This window comes from Crotalus tigris, unplaced genomic scaffold, assembly GCF_016545835.1.
Source record: "Crotalus tigris isolate CLP2741 ecotype Arizona unplaced genomic scaffold, ASM1654583v1 scf7180000017994.786943, whole genome shotgun sequence".
Classification (NCBI taxonomy): Eukaryota; Metazoa; Chordata; class Lepidosauria; order Squamata; family Viperidae; genus Crotalus; species Crotalus tigris.
Window position 1 is genome coordinate 117,489 of NW_024096761.1, and position 19,413 is coordinate 136,901.

General features: G+C 34.1%; 1 protein-coding gene across 5 annotated transcripts in view; it reads right to left on the reverse strand.

The window, feature by feature from the left end:
* The window catches only part of LRBA (LPS responsive beige-like anchor protein), a 369,611-nt gene that overhangs the window by 53,522 nt on the left and 296,676 nt on the right, over positions 1 to 19,413 (reverse strand). For all 5 annotated transcript variants that reach the window (XM_039346412.1, XM_039346410.1, XM_039346414.1 and 2 more), the window contains one exon: positions 17,970 to 18,122. In XM_039346412.1, coding sequence (XP_039202346.1) covers positions 17,970 to 18,122 — 153 coding nt within the window. The remainder of the gene's footprint in view (positions 1 to 17,969; positions 18,123 to 19,413) is intronic.

Consider the following 19,413-nt stretch of genomic DNA (forward strand, 5'->3'; position numbering starts at 1 on the left):
CGTTTATTTCAAATTACAAAATATATAAAATATATTTTTGTGCATCAGGAAATTTCTATCCAAGTTCCTAATGGTTACAGAATCATAGTGGCCTTTTTGAAGATTAGCCTTATATTAAGCAATTTAATGCAGGTAGTCAATATTGGCTCTCAAGATTCTAGGGCAGGGGTGTCAAACTGCTGGCCCACAGGCTGGATGCATCAAACTGAAACCGCACCCACCCCATTGCTGGCAATGGAAAAAAAGTTGTGATACATCACGACATGTCATATGACGTTGCGAGTTTGACACCCCTGTTCTAGTAGATTATCTGTTGTTGTTGTTATCTATTGTATAATACTAATATAGTATTATTAATTAAAGAAGTACTTATACTTTTCAAACAGTAAATATTTGGGATTTGATGAACAATCAAGGTTTATGAAGGTATCAATGAGCTAAGAGTTTGAGGACTCCTGAATTAGGGAAGCAAACAAGTAGTTTTACTACCTGTTCCCTATTCAACACCTGTCTGTTAGCTTTTTTAAATATTACCAAAGTAATTAAGCCAGGTGAAGCCTTTATTCACAATACTATAACTGTCTAGACCAGACATGTCAAACCCGCGATGTCACGTGACATCACGCAACGTATTGAGACGCTTTTGCCATTGCCGGCAATGGGGTGGGTGCGGCTTCTGGATGACGCATCCGGCCCGTGGGCCGGCAGTTTGACGCTCCTGATGTAGACTCTTTGAGACAAGTTTGAGCCAAAATTACCATTATTTTGGTGTTGCACTATTTTACTGTACTGTTGCCGAAAATCAAAACATATTGATTGGGATCTAGATTATCAACCTGAAGTTCATTAAAAAAAAATTTAGGCTTCAAAATCCTTATTAATGCCTTTAACTTCTTCTAGGTCTTTGATTAAGCATTGTCGTTCTGTATGCTAGACAAAGACATACTATACTATGTTTAGGGGCTGTTAAAATAGAGCATAATGAATTTAAAGCTGTTATTATGATTTTAATCTTTATACACTTCACAAAGTCATTGCTATGAGATGGGCAGCTATGCAAATAGTTTAAATAAACACCTGAAGAGGAATTTTCTTATCTGTAAAAGTGAATGACTGCTTTATCATGTTCATTTCATTTATCTGTAGGTAAAACATGATCTCAAGTATTCCCCTATTGACTGTGTTAGAGAGATCAGTGTTTTCCCATTTGAAGTTTAAGCTAATATGCTCGAGATTAATTTGGATAAAATTTCCAAATAGGAAAAGCAACAATACATAGGTCTGCTGTATGTGTTCAACACCTCTTCTTGTTAGATATACATATATAAATCACTCTGCACTGAAACATCTTTCCTCATCACAATTTTCTACTCTGGAAATCTACTGTTTCTGCTGAAACAAAGCAAATATATAAATTACCTGTCCCCACACTGCTGTGTCTTGATGTGAATAAAAAGCAGACAGCAAAGCAAGAGTTAATTGAAACTAAAGAGAAAGGGAGGAGTGTTGTCTGGGGAAGAAGGCTAACTGAGAGTTAATCAGGGATCACATCCAGAGCCAGGCATGGATAAGCCTCACTAATGAGGCTCAAGTACCCTGCAGTGGCTTTCAAACCGAACTGGCTTCAAAGGATGCCACCCCATGACAGAATGCAGTTAGCCATACGAAGAAAGTGATTAGAATAAATGACTACAGTAATTAACTTTGATTTGAAGCCACCTGACTGGAAAGAGAAGCTAGGAGCTGTTTAGCTGAAATCTTCCTTGTAGAAAGGGGAAGCTTGCTTTTACCCTTGTGTTTGTATGTGTTAGGAGGGCTTTTTCTTTCAAATAAGTATTGGGTGGCAGTAATGAAAAACAGCTTTCATTCAAGAACGTCCCATTCATTTTGAAAAAAAGAGGAAAATAAAAGCTTCAAAGGGGAACTAATTTATTTCACCCCAATCACCTTTAGTGAGTTGCTTCACCACTACTAAACACACACATATACACTCATATTCCTTTAATGTAATTAAAAGAAAAATCAGGTTCTTGAAATGTTAGCAACCACTTTGCCATGAATTTTAATATTATGTAAAAGCTAATAGTTTAGTAAAAATTGTTATAGAATGTTTTCAGATAAATTTAAACAAAATTGGAATAGCAATATTTATTTTCATTCAAGGTTATGTTACTATTGTACCAAAGTTGTCTTCATAATTAGTGTCTAATGAAATAGTCTACTTCATTCGTGTCCCTTGCAGATGTATGTGGAACAACTTAATCTACCTTTTTACTTCATCAATAAATATATTGATGTTGCCCTTTACTTGATGACTAATTTCTAATGAAAAGTTTTGCAAATTGTATCTACAGTGTAGTAGTCAGAATAATTCATCAAACATTTATGCAAAGACTCTGATTTATTTGACAGTTTTACACCTTCAAGGCACAGTATAATTAAAAGTTTTGACAGCTAAACAAAAATTGTATAAATTTCAAAGATCTTTAAATGGCTGCTGTGTCTAAAATAAAACTAGTTTGTACATTAGTTTAGCTTCTAAATGTGCCTTTTATGGAAGTTTAAGTTATATTTTATTTAACCACGGAGGATAATTTTTGCTTTTTCAGATATTATATGTCTATACAAGTATTTATGCACATTTGTGCATACAAATAACTCTTGCATTTCTCCTATTTCAAACATTTTAAAATATATGTGTCACCTGATACTTTTTTGCATTTTAACAATGAGATCCCACTTTCAGTCACCAAAGAATTCTAGAAAATTGCCTTATTTGAAATCAGGCCATTCCTCCATCGTCTACATTGATTACCTGCTCTTCTTCAAGTCCTGCTCTTCTGTCTAATTGTGGTGAGATGTTCTTAGAAGGGATAAGTGAATAATGCAAATAATGAATGTAAACAATATACAATTCCAGCAGGGTCATCCAAGATGTGAAAGTCATAGGCAAATGCTGGAGGTGGAAGATGACTTTAGGGATAATCATTGTATAATGTGCAGAGAATGCAATGGCAAAACACTCCTATATTTTATCAAGAAAGCTACCTGCATAGAATATATAAAATGATGGTGTAATGGGCCGTTCAGTTTTAGATGGCACTCAAAATGCTATTGAAAAGATTTGGGAAGTTTTTGGAATACTAACAGTGTTTATGACATAGATAGATTAAAGCCTTTGGAGCAAGCATCTGATATTGCCATGCAGCAAAAGGACATATAAAGTTACAAAGACAGAATTATTTTAGACCCATGGAATGTAAGAAGTTCAACACAGTGAAAGATTAAATGAAATGACATTTTAGGCTTTAGCAACATGAGTTGGATTGGAATTGGAAACTTATACAAAACATCACTGTTTACTCCTCAGGACATAAAAAAAAGAAGGAATGGATTTTCTTTCATAGTTAGGAATATATAATAACAGTACTTGACTATAATACAATTAATGACCAAATAGTATCAATTAGACCTCATGGCCAAACTTTAATATAATGGTTATTCGAGTTCATGCTCCAACTACTGAAGCAAAAGAAAAGAAGGTCTGTAAACTCTTATTATCAAGTTCAATTTGAAATTAACAGAACATGCAGGCAAGATATGATGCTTATGACTGGAGATTGCAAAACTTGGAAATATCAAGGAGGAAAATGTTTTTGGACTCTGGTCCAGAAAACCAAACGAAAGTAGAAGAATGACTTAACAATTTCTGCCAATCCAATTATTTCTTCATTGCCAACTCCTCAAACAACCAAAGCAAACCTAGATACATGTATGTCTCCACAGGAAGTACCACAGAAATCAAACTGATTATATTATTAATTAGAAGAGGTGGGAAAACTTGGTTGTAACAGCAAAGACATGCCTGAGGGCTGACCGTAGAACAGATCCCGAACCACTCATGTGCAAATCAGCTAAAACAGAAGATGAAACCTGCAAATTTCAATAATATAATATTGAGCATATGCATATCAGTTTCAAGGATAATATCAGGAATTGCTTTGGCATTCCTGATTTTATTTATTGGAAAACAGGTAAACTGTGGAATCAGCTTAAAGAAATTGTTAAGGAAAAATGTGAAGAGAGACTGCCAATGATGGGAAAAAAACATACGAATGATGGAACAAATGCTGATAATTGCCAAGATGAGATGCCAAATACAAAATCTCAAGTAACAACTTAAAGAATTTCAGACAAGAAATTATGTTAGAAGAGACAAGAAGCAATATAACAACATCTGTAACAAAGAAGAAGGAAACAGGCATAGAAAAACAAGGCAAATCAAAAAACCAAAAAAATATTCCAATATCAAACTGGTATGCTAAAGAAAACAATGGAACAGACAGTATGGAAATTGGGAAAGATTCAAACAAAGATGGAAGAAATATAGTGACATTCTATAGAACAGAATTGCTAGCACTCAAGATACCTCAGAAGATTTATCTCTATGTACAGATAATTTAGTAAATAAATAAATTCCAATATTAGAAGATGAAATTAGACCTAATTATTACCAGGTCAGAAGGCTAAAAGAATGAATGGAATATTTACAAAACATGGCAAGCAACAGAAGAAGAATCAATAAAGGTTCTAACCAAGCTACATGGCAAAACTTCAGAATGACACAGTTAAAAGACACGAAAGACAAAAATGCACATACCAATACCAAATAAAGGTGATTAAGTATTGCATTATTGTACAATTTCCTTAATTTCACATACTACCAAACTAATGCTTAGCATCATCCAATGCAGATTAGGGCTATACATGGAAGGCAAATATCAGATATACAAGCTGGTTCTAGAAAAGACCAAGGTCATCACTGTGATGTATGTGGCAAATTGAGAAAGCTAAAGGCTACCTCCCAAAATTAGTATGTTTTATTGATTACTGAAAGGCCTTCAATTATGTCAATCGTGTCAAACTGTGGAATGTGTTTAGAAAAATAGGAATCCCAGAAGATCTCATTGTCTTCTTTCAAAATCTATACATGGGTCAAGAAATCATAGGGCAAAAAGAACATGGTGAAACAGACTAGTTCCAGATTGGCAAAGGGATTAGTTAAACTGTATCCCTTAATTATTAACCTATATGTACCATATATATTGAAAGAAGCTGAATTGAAACATAAGCATGGTTTTAAAATTGGAGGAAGAAATATCAATAATATTGTCATTCTAATGATACTACTCTGATAGCTAAAAACGTATGATCTGAAAGCACTAGAAATCAAAACCAAAGAGCACAGTGGGAAAAAATTAGACTTAAGATTAAATGTAAATAAGACTAAACTAATGAGAATGAATACAGCAACAAGACTTAGAATTGACAATAAAGATACTCAAGAGGTGGACAGTTCTGTGTTTTAGATCAACACCATCAATTTGTAAAAAGCATAATATATTGACACATTTGAATGTTAATGTTGATGTTGGAGAAGATTCCTAAGAATACCCTAGATAAGCAAGAGAACAAGCAAATAGATCACCAAATAAATCAACCCAGAGTTGTCACTCAAGGCACAAATGATTAGACTCAAATTATCCATCTTCTCTCTCTCTCTCTCTCTCTCTCTCTCTCTCTCTCTCTCTCTCTCTCTCTCTCTCTCTCTCTCTCTCCCTCCCTCCCTCCCTCCCTCTCTCTCTCTCCTGCCCTCCCCCTTTCTCTTCCTTACAGGAATAGCAATAAATAAAAGTGATAAATAATAAAGGCAAGCATGGACAATAACACTGAAATAGTAAACCAAGGTTCTTTGAAAGAGACAAGATTAGAATTAACACACTGAAATAAATGGAACAAACCCACAACTTCTACATGAACAGTCATTTTCTTAAATCTGAATGATTACATTTTGTCTTAGCATGCTGTATTTGATTAATATATAATTATCAGCCGTTATTTAAAGACAAATAAGACAAACTTTAAGAATAATTTCTTTAACGTAGATCAAGTGAGTTACTGCTTTCAAGGAAACTATAATTCAACTGAAAGTAACTGTGACCAATTGTTTATAAAACTATTGAAATGTTTGGAACTAGTTCACATTTTCAAGCTATGTTTATGTTTCCATTTATCATCCAATTCCTTATGAAGAAAACTGAAAAGGAAGAGCAGCCTAAGAACAAAATCTTGTTTAAACTACATTTAAGATGTCAGGTAGCTTAACAAATTGATCAATGTTGGAATGTTATGTATACATCTAAAAACATTATAGTATTAAATGGTTTTCCTTGACCCTTGTCTCTTCCTGCATTCTTTCCCCAACATTTAATCACCCTAGTTTCTATACTAATTTTCATTTTTATAATAATTTTATTAAATTGTAAAGTATATAAAAAGAACTAATAATCAAGACAGAGAATATAAAATAAGGAATAGAAGAAGTTACAAACATCAAGGTGTGCCATGGTATGAAACAACTATCTCTCCCATGAAGGGCTGAATACCTGGAAAGCCTCCATAGTAGGATGCAAAGTAGCAACCCGGTGGGAAATTCCAAATGCCCAAATTCCAACAGCATGGCACAAAACAGTCACTCGTCCATGAAATGCCAAATAACTAGAAGGCAGTTACTTTGTGCCTCATTGTGGAGACTTCTCGGGCATTCAATCCGTTGTAGGGTTATGGATACATGGTGCCACTGGAACTTTCCAGGTATTTGGCTCATTGAGACACCTTTTCCATACAGTGCTCAATCAGACTGGGGCAGTTATGGCTTCTTTCCCTAGCCTCCCTGTACTTGTGCTACATCGCAACACCCCAACACATGTGTGGCCTGTGCTGGGCCTCCTAGGACCTCCCTTGCCTCCTGGAGGCAACCCGTACTCCTTACTTGGGACTCCCTCCACTTAACAACCTGTAAGATCACTTAATGACTGTAAAGGAAATTGCTGAGATTGCAGTTGTGGAGCACAGCATTCATGTGACATCTTGCTTAATGACCATTTTGCTTAATTGAGATTCTGGTCCAAACTATGGTGATTAAGTGAGATCTACCTGTATAAGAATAAAATTATTATGGTAAAACACTGCAAGCCAATAAATGAGAATATTAGTAGCTTAGGGTTGAAATAAGGAGTCCTTTGTGCTCTCTGAGCTTGGTTATTTTCCTGCAGATGTTTCATTATCCAAATTAATGGGTAATGATGATGTTACCTGGGTTAGGTAATGAAACATCTTCAAGAAAATCACCAAGCTCAGACAACACTAAGGACCCGTCATATTACAAACCACAATATTACCAATCACAGTAATTTATACAATGTAATTTTCAAATTGGTCCATTGGTTCAATTGATCCAATTGGTCTATTAGTATGTAATAAGTTACATAATAATAAAAGCAACTCATTTTGTTTTGGATAGATGATCATAATTTTTATGCAGCCCTAAAGTATTATTTTTGCTTGTATTGCTCAGAATGCCCAGGCTATAATGTGTAACAATGTTACATGAGGCTTGTGGAAAAATAGGGAATACATTTATAGAAGTATAGGTAGCCTTTGACTTACAACCACAATTCAGCCCAAAATTTCTGTTGCTAAGTGGGACAGTTGTTAAGTGACTTTTGCCCCATTTTATGACCTTTCTTACCCCAGTTGTTAAGTGAATCACTGCAGTTGTTAAATTAATAATATGGTTGTTAAGTGAATCTGGCTTCCCCATTGACTTTACCTCTCAGAAGGTCGCAAATGGTGATCACATGACCTCCAGACACTGTCATAAATCTTAGTCAATTGCCAAGTGTCTGAATTTTGATCACGTGACTATGGGAATACTGCAATGTTGTATGAGGGAAAAACGGTCATAAGTCACCTTTTTCAGTGCTTTGAACAGTCACTAAATGAACTGTTGTAAGTCAAGGACTACCTGTATATTACTCCCGGACATTTGACTCTGACTGAGCTTAATATCACAACCCTGATAAAACATTTGGACAGATTCATTCTTATTGACTGTATATATAGCTATACTACCCCTCTAACCCAAGCCAAAAAGAATATATTTAAAACATTTTCCTAAATAAATTCTCTTATTTTTTGGAGAGTTCCAATGGTGGAATACCTTTATCTCAGCACCTGAAGCAGAACAAGTAGCAAGGTCTTGCTTCAGTATATAAATACAACTTTCAGACCTGTTCCAGAGCTAACATTAGTTTTCTGCAGATCAAACCATGGCATAGATCAAGAGAACTTAAAGCTATTTGAGGTCTGCATAAGCAGAGTATATCATGGGATACGCCAATCTTCCCATTTTCAGTTTTCTGGCATTGAAGCTGTGATGTTGCAGAATTTTTTATAAAGACAGGGAAGGAATAAGACTTGGAGAAGGGCATTCCAGGAGACAGAAAAATTAACTCAAATAGTTTACATCCATCCACTTTATCTCCACTCCTATAAAATGTATTAAATTTGACTCCAAAGAATATTGTTTAATGTATTACCATGTTACCATGTTTGCAATTCTAAAGCAAGCTGTTCCGTAGAAAGTAAATAAAGTTGCACTTTTATCAAGAATGCAAATTGGTTTTTTTAAAATCATTACTGCTAACAGTTTTGAAACTGAGATATCCACTTGGCAGCCTATTTTTTTTTTTTTTTGTTTTTGAATTCTGGTTTCTCTGAAGTATAAAATACTAAAAAGCACATAACCAGATCTAGTACAAATATTTTAAACCGCTCAGTATAAAGTTTATATTTAAATAAAGTCTGCTAATATCATCAACTAACAACCCAGCTGCATTTCCTCATGTAATGTTTCACATATGGAAACCAAGATGCAAGATTACCTCATTTATGGTAACGCTCATAAACTATATAGTACACAGTAAACATGTCTGCCTAGCAAATTAAAATATCACTGGGCTTTGTAGCAGCTGAAGCAGTCCAGGACCTGTTTATAGAAACAGATATTTGTCTTTAATTTTAGAAATGGCTAAAATCAAATTCCTTTACTGCACGGCAGACTGCTTGTCCTAGATATTATTCCTTAAAACAAAAGACAGGCACACAAGGGGTACATTTCAGGGGGTACATTATAAACAGTCTTATAGGAAGTAAATTACAACTTTAAACTAACAGTCTATTTAATTGGCTAGGAAAGGAATCAGTTTTATATCATTTTCCTCTGCCAATTTAATGTTAGAAAAAAATTCACCTGTGCCAGGCAACATAACCATTACATAACGTTCCTAAGTTGTGTTCCAAAACATGCACGGGTGTGTTCAAAATATTTTATTAACTTTCAGTCTTATATCAATGTAATTTGCTATTTTGACTATTGGTGGTTACAATAAAATTATAACATTACTACAAGCACTCACTGGAAAAAAGAGTACTGTGCTGATGCTTATCCCTAGTTATCTTTCTCCCTGATCTTTCAGCAGAAAGGAAAACTGAAACTGCACTTTATGCACATGGCATAAAAGTTTTATAAAATAAACAAGGTAGGCAAAAGCACCTTCAGAATATAACCTGAATTATCCATAAGAAAAAGGGCTGCATGTCAACGAACAGAAGTAGATAAGTCTGCTGTCTAATTCTTTTCATGGGGAGAGTTGCTTGAGAAAGGAACTGCCATGAATTGCGTTTATGGTTCTGTTTCCTTCCCTTCCCCCACTTTCTTTCTCTATTTGAATTTGAAAATTTGAGTCTTCTTTTGAATAAATGAAAGCCTGCATTTAGATTAAATTTTTAATACTACTGAGTTATAAATGTTCTGTGCTACTCTTTTAGTAACAATGTATTTTATATTTCAATTTTTAATACATAAAATTGCCTCAAGGAGACTCTTCAAAGTAGGATATAAAATATTTTAAATCTCTGTCATCATAAGTAACTTAATTCATTCACCATAATCATAAAGACTTTGAAAGTTTTACTGTTCTTTTTAAATTAGGAAAAAAATTAAATAAAAGCTAACACTATTTTCTTGCCTATTCTTATAATTAGTAAGCAATCTAATAACGGGATGATAACCAGCAGCTGAGGAAGAAATAACTGATGCAATGCAGAAACCTCCAAATGAAAAATACCTGGAAAAACCATTCTGGGAAATAGTATTTCTGTATTAACTGCTTCTCTAAATAAATGAATATCTCCGTGTAGAAAGGCAGGGCAACATTCTGAATTGTTTCCATTTAGACTTTAATTTCCTGGATTCCTTTTAAAAGGCATAAAAGTAAAGGGAAAGGCATATCTGGTTTTAGCTAGTCTGCATAGTCTGCATAGTCTGCCTTGTCTGCATAGTCTAGAAAAGATAATTAATAAATAAATCTCACAATCTACCCCCAAAACTCTCATGCTTCCAGAATAAGCCATTCTGAGGAATAAACAGGATATAGGAATCCTCAAGAACTTTTGCAAATTAAGCCTCATTTTTGTGTTTTTGCTTCAGTGACTTAGTCTCCAACATAGGAGTAGATGGCTGCCACTTGTCACTATTAGTTATCACTACTTCCCTATTAATGAGGTCAGATAAAGCTGGGAGGTTGGCCCGTGACAAACAAAATAGATCAAATAGAGACTTGGGATCAAATAGAGAAGCCATTATGCTGTAGGAATTGTAATGCTGTTCGGGAATGATCTTGGGAAATAGAAAGAACAGCCACAGACTGGACAAGCTACATATAAAAGCCCACAGAAGGAGAGGAGGCCTGGGAAGGGTTCAAAAGGGATCCTCCCAAGTTTTCCCAAGAGTTAAAGGAAAAGAGAAGGAAATACTCTCTGTCTTGCAAGATTCTGTTAATATAACCTCACAATAAAGATACTGCTAGTATTTATTGTTTTGTTTCTTCCCTGGACTACCTTTGAGGACTAACAAGAATTAAAACATTGGACTGTAATCAGTCACTTTCAGCCTAGCCTTTCATACAAGGTTGTTATGGTAATGGGCCAGGAGGAATGGAAAGAGGGAATACTGTACAAATGCTATAATACAATTTATATCAGCCCTAAATTTATCTTCAGATTATATATTATCTGCTAAAGTTATACTGATTTTTTTAAAAAAAAACATGTATTTACTTACTCATTTTTTCTATAATTCACTAAAAAGGCAGTAAAAGATGACATTAAATTAGCCTCAAAAATATTCCTGTCTTAGATACTGAAGAGTACATTAACTTTATTCTATAAGTTATAAAAAAGGACACTCCATATTTACATTTTGAATCCTATTAAATAAATGTAAAATGTAAGTTGTATCCTAATTTTCAGCCTTTTAGTCCACAAATTACATTATTTGCTCTTAAAACTTCCAGTAAAGGTTATCCCTTATCTTATGAGTGCAACAACAAAAGAAAGGGGGAAAAAAAACCCACTCATCCTATTTTATCAGTAGGAACTTCAAAATCCAGACAAACCAATGAAGAAATAAGGATTTCCACAGTGTCCATCTCATTATCTTTTTGACTAGACCATACAAAATAATTTGTGTTCTTTGAGAGCTGATGTTTGACACAGAATCTTTTAGCTGACTTAAAAGTTTGCAAAGACAAGTGTGTGCTGAAAAGATTATACTACTAGTTAATTTGTGAAAGAACACCCAAGACTGTTAGAACATCTCATTATTTTGGAATTCATTTGTTCTGACAATATTTAACAATGTTAAAACAATCACATAATGCTCACCTACTAAGAAAAATAAATGGATTGTTTAAGTTTCATAAAAACATTTTCTCTCCTGCAAAAATCATCCTCCTTGGACAAATATTTGAAAGTTCCCCTGACTATTAGTTTTCATTGATAAAATTTCCTTCCATTAACAAAATTCCTCACACAGATAAGAGATATATTATTTAATAGATGATTTTCTCTATTCAAATTTATGATTATGAATATTTCTATTTTCTATGTAACAAAATTAGATCCTATATGAAAAATAATAGGTTTTTTTATCTTCACAGGATTATGTAATAATAAAATCTTTATCATTTCTTGTTTAAAAATTAAAAATCCTGTGTCTACAAGCCAAACAATTCCTAAATCTCCACTATTTTGCTTAATGTTCAGTTCCTTTGTTTAAACTGTGACATACAATTTGAAACACGATAGGAATTATCTGAATTATAAACAGCACTGTTGAATTACAAATATATACAGTATTCTCGCTCTACATAAGAAATCAGTGTTATCCCCAAATAATGATATGACTTCAAAATGTAATGACTGAAAGGGCAATACAAGACACTTCAGCACTTATGACACCTGAGTAAGAGTATTACTCTTTACTAATCAATAAAAAATATACAATTTTCCAAGAATATTTAGTATTCCTGAGATTTGCTTACCACTGCCCAAAGTTCAAATATTAAAAATTAGGGTTGCTAAGATAAAGAAAAGAGGAATTCAGGAAACTGCTTTCAGAATATTATTAATCTTCACAAATATATTGTAGACAATACTCCCTGAATTTGGTATCTAAAGCCATTTAGATTTTCTGATATATTATCACTGTTTCTTAAATTCATGAATATGTCCATTCAAAATTTAAATAAACAGACCTAGGAGGTGGGAGTAGGGATAGAAGAGCAAGGAAGGATAGGGAATGAATTAAAGTATACCCATTCATTGAAAGGCAATTGGGAATTTGTTATTTTTGAGATTTTTTTAATATAAAAATTATATTGCTATTTCAACTCAATGGGTTTCGAAATAAAAACTGTGGTAGAGAGGGTTTTGTTCGGCACCATCTGATATAGCAGCTGAGTCTTTTCCTGCATTAGAAGACTCTTCGGCCAGTCATTCATGCTCTAATCACCACAAAGTTTGTCTATTGCTTTACATGGGTCTGCCCTGAAAACTAGTCAGAAGCTTCAACTGGTCCAGAATGCAGTGGTGCAGACAGAGGTTGCCATGCCTCAATATGCCTATCTGACATCTCTGCTTCTCAAGCTGTACTGGTTGCCATTCAGTTTTCAGGGGCAATTCAGAATGCTAGTTGTTACCTATAAAGATCTATATGGCACAGGGCTTGGTTATTTGAAGGACCACCTACTTCCCATGGCCAATACGTGTTAGCAGAGTTGGCATACTTTGGTCCCTTTGGTTAAAAAGTGTTATCTATCAGGACCCAGGAAGTGGATGATCCTATGTTGCAGAACTTATCTTTTCAAATAAGATTCCCCCCTCAAAATCCATATGGTTCCCCACTAGCATTTAGTAAATACTTGAACACTTAGATTGTTGTCCCATTCCTTGAGCTAAAATTAGTGGGATTCCTTGTTGGATGTGACCATTATTTTTGTTTTTACTGGGAGTCTCTGTGAATCTGCATATATAGGTCTGCATCAAAATTAACTAAATAATTAATAGCATTCAATTTTAATATATAAATGAAATTTTATATTATTGGACAGAAAATAGTAACTACAATGTGTAAACATTTAGAAAATATATTATAATTTTATCTATCAGCTGCATTTGCTATCAAAATTTGTAGTTTAAAATATTTTATAAACAAAAATGTAAAAGTAAGCTTAGTAATAACAACATAACTATGAGAAAGACATCCCAAAATACTATATATGAAATCCCTCATTTCAATGTACATATAAAGTTGTTGGAGAGAGATTAAGCCAGGGGGAGGCAAAGACTGATCCCCTTTGATTGCCCTCAAACTTAATATAGTCTGGCCCAGGTGCAAACTGCCAGTTTGAGAAGATACCTGTATTATAGGCATAAGCAATAAAATAGTTAATTGAACTCTTCACATGTAGATCTTATTGTTTGTACCTGACAAAAGTGGAAATGAATGTCTGTTGGACCCCAAAAAATTCACATGAAAAAATCCCATCTGTTTCTATAGTTTTTGTTGACAAAACAGTTATTTGAAACTAAGAATATAACTCTGCATGCCCAGATGGTACATATCAGGTATATATGATAAACCAGGGGTCTTCAAACTTGGCCCTTTTATGACTTGCGGACTTCAACTCCCAGAATTCCTCAGCCAGCATGCCTGGCTGAGGAATTCTGGGAGTTGAAGTCCACAAGTTATAAAAGGGCCAAGTTTGAAGACCCCTGTGATAAACAAATGGTAACAAAAAAACAGTCCCTAAATATTTGTGCATGGCATAATAGATTGTGTTTGATTGAGCCACTAAAAACTTTACATATTATGAAATACCACTTGAAGTTCCCATTTTAAAAATATTTTTATATGCTGTTAATAATACATTGTCAAGGAGTCTTCTCCTTTAGCCTGGTGTACCTCCACTAAAAAACTATTTTAATATCTAATCCTCTCTGAATTTTGATAATGGAAACTCTGTAATTCTTGTTTCATAAGATAGAAACTAGCTTTACTGAAGCATGGAAGGCTCTAAACCAGTTACAGAACAAAACCTTTCCTTTGGTTTTCAACCTATACACATTCAGGCACAGATCTAAATGAGAAGTTTGTATGAACAACAGATATTTATGAGGCCTAGGATCATGCTAGATCAGAATCATAGCTGTCTTCAGAGGTCCAGCTGTAGGTATGAAAACTGGGCAGAGAAACAAATAAAGCTAGTATGCGTACTCTTCATTATTTAGTTTGAAGGCATTGGTTGAATTTCTGAAGGGAGCCATTCATCTGAACTACAGACAAAAAACAGAATAGCTAAAAAACAGAATTGAATTCTTAGTAGGCTAAAGCTGCTGGGTAAAAAACTGGAAATTTAGAGAGATTTATTGGAAAAAGAACAAGGAAAAAGAATAGCTGAAAGACAAGCCCAACAGAAAGAAGAGATATAGAGACAGAAGGGCTACATATTATTAGCAAAAAGAGACATTTTGTAATGGTGAACATATTTGGGAAAGATAGCATTCTAATGTGTTTGATATTAGCCTTATGTTTTTCTTATATTGTGTGAGGATGAACGACAATGTTTATATCCAATCCAACACTTGGATTTCTTGTTCATGATCTTTACCATTATAGAACATTTCCTCTACTGTCTCTGTATTGTCTGTACTCTATCCCTTTTTATATTTTTATTTTTAAAAGATTACATTTCACCAAAAATTCAGTAAAAAGAACTATGCAAGCTACCAAATTAAAGCTGCATCAATATGCAATATCTGTAGGTTCTCCTATAAATATCAAACTAAGACACAGGAGGAAAACCTACTCATTTGTACATACCCATTAATGCAGCATATAAAGCAAGAAAGATATATACGATAATGGATAGCACTCTATTCTCAAGGGAATTACATTCTAACAGCATTTCTTCAGTTGAATGAGAAAGTGCAAGACAATGAAAGCAATAGCTTCAAAAAAGAAGTGAAACTAGCAGCCCACTAAATCAAATTTTATTTAAAAGGCAAAATTCTGTTTATAGATAATCTTTAAAAATACAAGATTTTATGCTTGTTTATTAACACAAATACAATGTAAACTAATCAGAAAAGAAAACCACAGCAGAATATTTTAGTTTGCAAGAGAGAAAAGACCAATTCCAGGCATTAAAGTTGTTTTCATTATCTTTCATAGCTAAAATATAGAAACTAAGATGAAATTATGCAAATATATATTTTAATTACATTTTAAATGATTATTGTGTGGCTCCAGAAAAGCCCTTTTCCATGAGATGTAAGAAAGCTGAAAAGGTCAAGTTTTGTAGAGGCTCCAATCTAAGAACATATATTCAAGCAATTAATTTTTTAAGGAAATAAAAAGATGCATTTGCTCATATAAAGAATCCATCTCCAGTATGTAGTGATTAAGGTATTGTCTTAGAAACCAGCCATCCTTCCTCAGTCATGAAAGCCAACTAGGTGACTTTGGGTCAGTCATTCTCTCTCAGCCCAAAGAACCTAATAGGGTTATTGTTGTGAGGGAAAACCAGGCAAGCATATTAAGTACATTCACTACCTTGAAGCAGAATAAAAATATCACCATCACCACCACCACCACCACCACCACCACCATCATCATGCTGAGATACAGCACTCTCTTTCCAATTCACCTATCTGATATTGTGATATAAAGTTTGCCTGTATATGTGTAGTTTAAAATCCCAATCTCTTTTTTACACTGAATATACACAGGAAGCCAAGGGAATATATTATTCCATCCTAATATGTAGAAAAAATACAGCCATGATACCACACCTTATTTTCCATCAAAATCTTGCTTCCCAATTAAGATCACTAAAATTCTGGTAATAAAGAGTTAATATCTGCATTAATATATTTAAATAATGAAACATAGGAACATGTGTTTCATAGTAAGCCAGAACCATGGTTAATATGATTCCAGAATTTATGGAAATCCTTAATTTTCATTTGTCAATACTTTCAAATACTAACTGAATACTTTTACTCTCCAGGCATTTAATTAATGTCCTATAAAGTAGACATTCTCCTACTTTGAAACTGGATAGTATTTCATTTATTTCTGCTGTTGCCCAGCTTTCATGATTTCTCTTTTGTGTTTCTATAGTATTTTAATTTAGAAGTCATATTTAAAGAGAATTATCATCACCCTTTCATCCTTGTTCCAAAATAGATAAAATGAATGATGAATTTTAATAAAATCATATATAATGTTATGTTGTTATCTTAACAGTCATATTAAAATAACAATGATTAACAATTAGCATTATATATCCCCACTGTTGCCTTAGTACTATACACTTTGTTATTATATACTGCTCTATATATCATCTGTTTCTCTTGTTGGACTATTCCAATAAGAGACAGACAGCTGCAACACTATTTCCCCATTCACCATAAGGACCATCTGACTCTAATTGTAGTACACAGCTTGATGGGGGTCTGGTTATGAGAAGGCAAAGTATCACAGTGTAATAATCCGGAAAAGCAGAAGCCTGCCAAGCACAGGATTGAAACAGAGGCTTGGGCTGTTTAGTTGGCTGATGAGATGGAGGAAAATATGATTAATGATCAAGGTATAATGATATCAGGAACCCGATTAGCACCACAAAAAGGTCACAGATCAAAGCAGTATGCATTTCCAATCACTGCAGAAAAATCTGTACTGTGTATTGAAAGAGGAAAAAGTGCCCATTGTACCCTACAAAATTACCACTTAAAAGGACCATAATAATTTATAATTATTTCATTAATTGCAAAGATAAATATATGAGCATTCTATTTTTGAAATAGATTTAGGAGTTAATGTGTTTTGGTCAAAATATTACTTTTTTAGAAATATATTTTTCTTACTTGCATTTTTGTAATCAGACAACATTAATATCTATATAATATTAAAACTAAATACTCAACATGTAATTATTTAGACTATATTTTCAGGATGTTATTTGGAAAATGCTTAGGTATATATATATATATAGTTGTCACTTTGGTAATAGCTATGTATACTTGTATAAAATGTATAAAAAGCAAGCTAAATTATACACCATAAATGTACTGTTCACATTCATTTCTATCAATATCTTGCTTTTTTCTGTATTTTGGAGTTTAACACCTGAGCATGTGCAAACCAGCTGCACGCACCACGGCAGCGCTAGCACCCGTGTGCATGCACAAACAGAGCCATGCACACCTGCAGCGGCCTAGAGCCTGCATGCATGTGCAAATGGGCTGCTAGAGCCTGCGCAACATTGGCAGTGGCACTAGCACTCTGTGTAAATGGGACTGCTAGCACCTGCACGCATGCGCAAACGGGGCCACTAGCTCCCACATGCATGGGGAAATGGGGCTGCTAGTGCCCATGCGGCAGCTATCCCCCTCACAGTGGTGCTAGCGCAAGTGGGGGGAAGTGCACATAGACATGCGTGCACTCACCAGCCGTTCCCGCAGCCAGTGGCCACCAGGCCATGGATCAGTACTACATCATGGCCCATAGGTTGGGGAACCCTGCTTTAGATATTCCCAGTCTTCTAAAATAGCTGTTTTCATTCCAAATTACATAAATTCCAGCTTTGCATGTTTAAAAATGACATTTTTTTAAAGAAAGCTCATATCTTAACACAATTAATAGTTGCTTGTTATCTTACCAGTCTATTTATGCGAACAAATTCTTCTGGGGTTTTGGCCCATGGTGGAAGTTCAACATCAGAGACCACTGTTCCATCATCCATCACTCCAAGATTGTAATTATTGAAATTGACAAACATCTCAGGTAGATAATAAAATTCAGGAACAAGCTCCTATATGGAAATGAAAACCAGTGACATGTAATAAATTGGGTTATCATAGAAGTCACTCACTTAAAAGAGATAGTGGATGCAATAGAAAGTACCTTCATTTTGTATATATAATATTTTCATTTTACATGTATTAAATTTATGCAGAAACTTACTCATAGTGGTAAATAAATGCAATATTTGAAATGTTGAATGAAAGAATAGTAGTTATGATTAAGTGTCTAAACACAGTTTAATCTGAGATTAAAGCACTAAATCTTAGTATTTTTTAAAATAATGGAAGCTGTAACATTTAAACTCATAATATATTTTAACTTGTTTTTAAAAATGTCATGTTTAGAAACATTAAATACTCACTAAATTAAAATATATTGTAAAATGTGTAGCATTATATTCTGCATCTGATTCCAAAATCAGGTTCAGAAAAATGTATCTAAATAATCAGCTCATATTCACTGGATAATTTAAGCTACTTGATACTCTTATGTATACCATGTCTATGTAAGCAGCACTGAGTAACATACTCAGCTTGGCCACAAAATATTTACAAGATGCATTGATATTATGCATACAGCAATAAAGTATTACATTCTTAGAGTGTAGCTGGAGCTTAAAGGTGGCACCAATTTTTAGGGAAATTGGCTACTGCAATGATAATGTATAGCAGTGGTTCTCAACCTGTGGGTCGGGACCCCTTTTGGGGTTGAACGACCATTTCACGGGGTCACCAAACAACACAGTCCGCCATTTTTTTCCCCTTTTCCTTAGCTGTGCTACTCCCTTTTATTCTATTGGCTTTTGAAAGCCAATAGAATAGGCTCTCTTGAATATAGTCTAATTCTATTGGCTTTCAAAAGCCAATAGGAATTGTCCAGGCTGTCTCTGCCCTGCTGAGCCCACCAAAAGTCCCATTCTGCAAACGGTGCTGCACCAGTTGAGTAGTCTTCGACTTACGACTGGTTGAGTAGTCCTCAACTTATGACCGGTTGGGGGTCGCGGCATTAAAAAGGTTGAGAACCACTGATGTATAGGGTTATTTTTTAAAACATTTAGAATGAGTACATCTCTATTAAAGCTCCTTATCAATATTAGCCATAAAGATAGTTAAATGCTGGGTAACTTTTAAAAAAATGTCAGACAAAATATAATATATATAGAAGGGCTAAAAAAATAATTAACTAATCAATTGGTTTGGACCCAAAAGCTCCTTCTCAATTTGTGGAAGATTTATTATATGATCATTCAACTTCATTCAGTTATGATTTATTATAACTAGAAGTTTATTCTTCGTAAA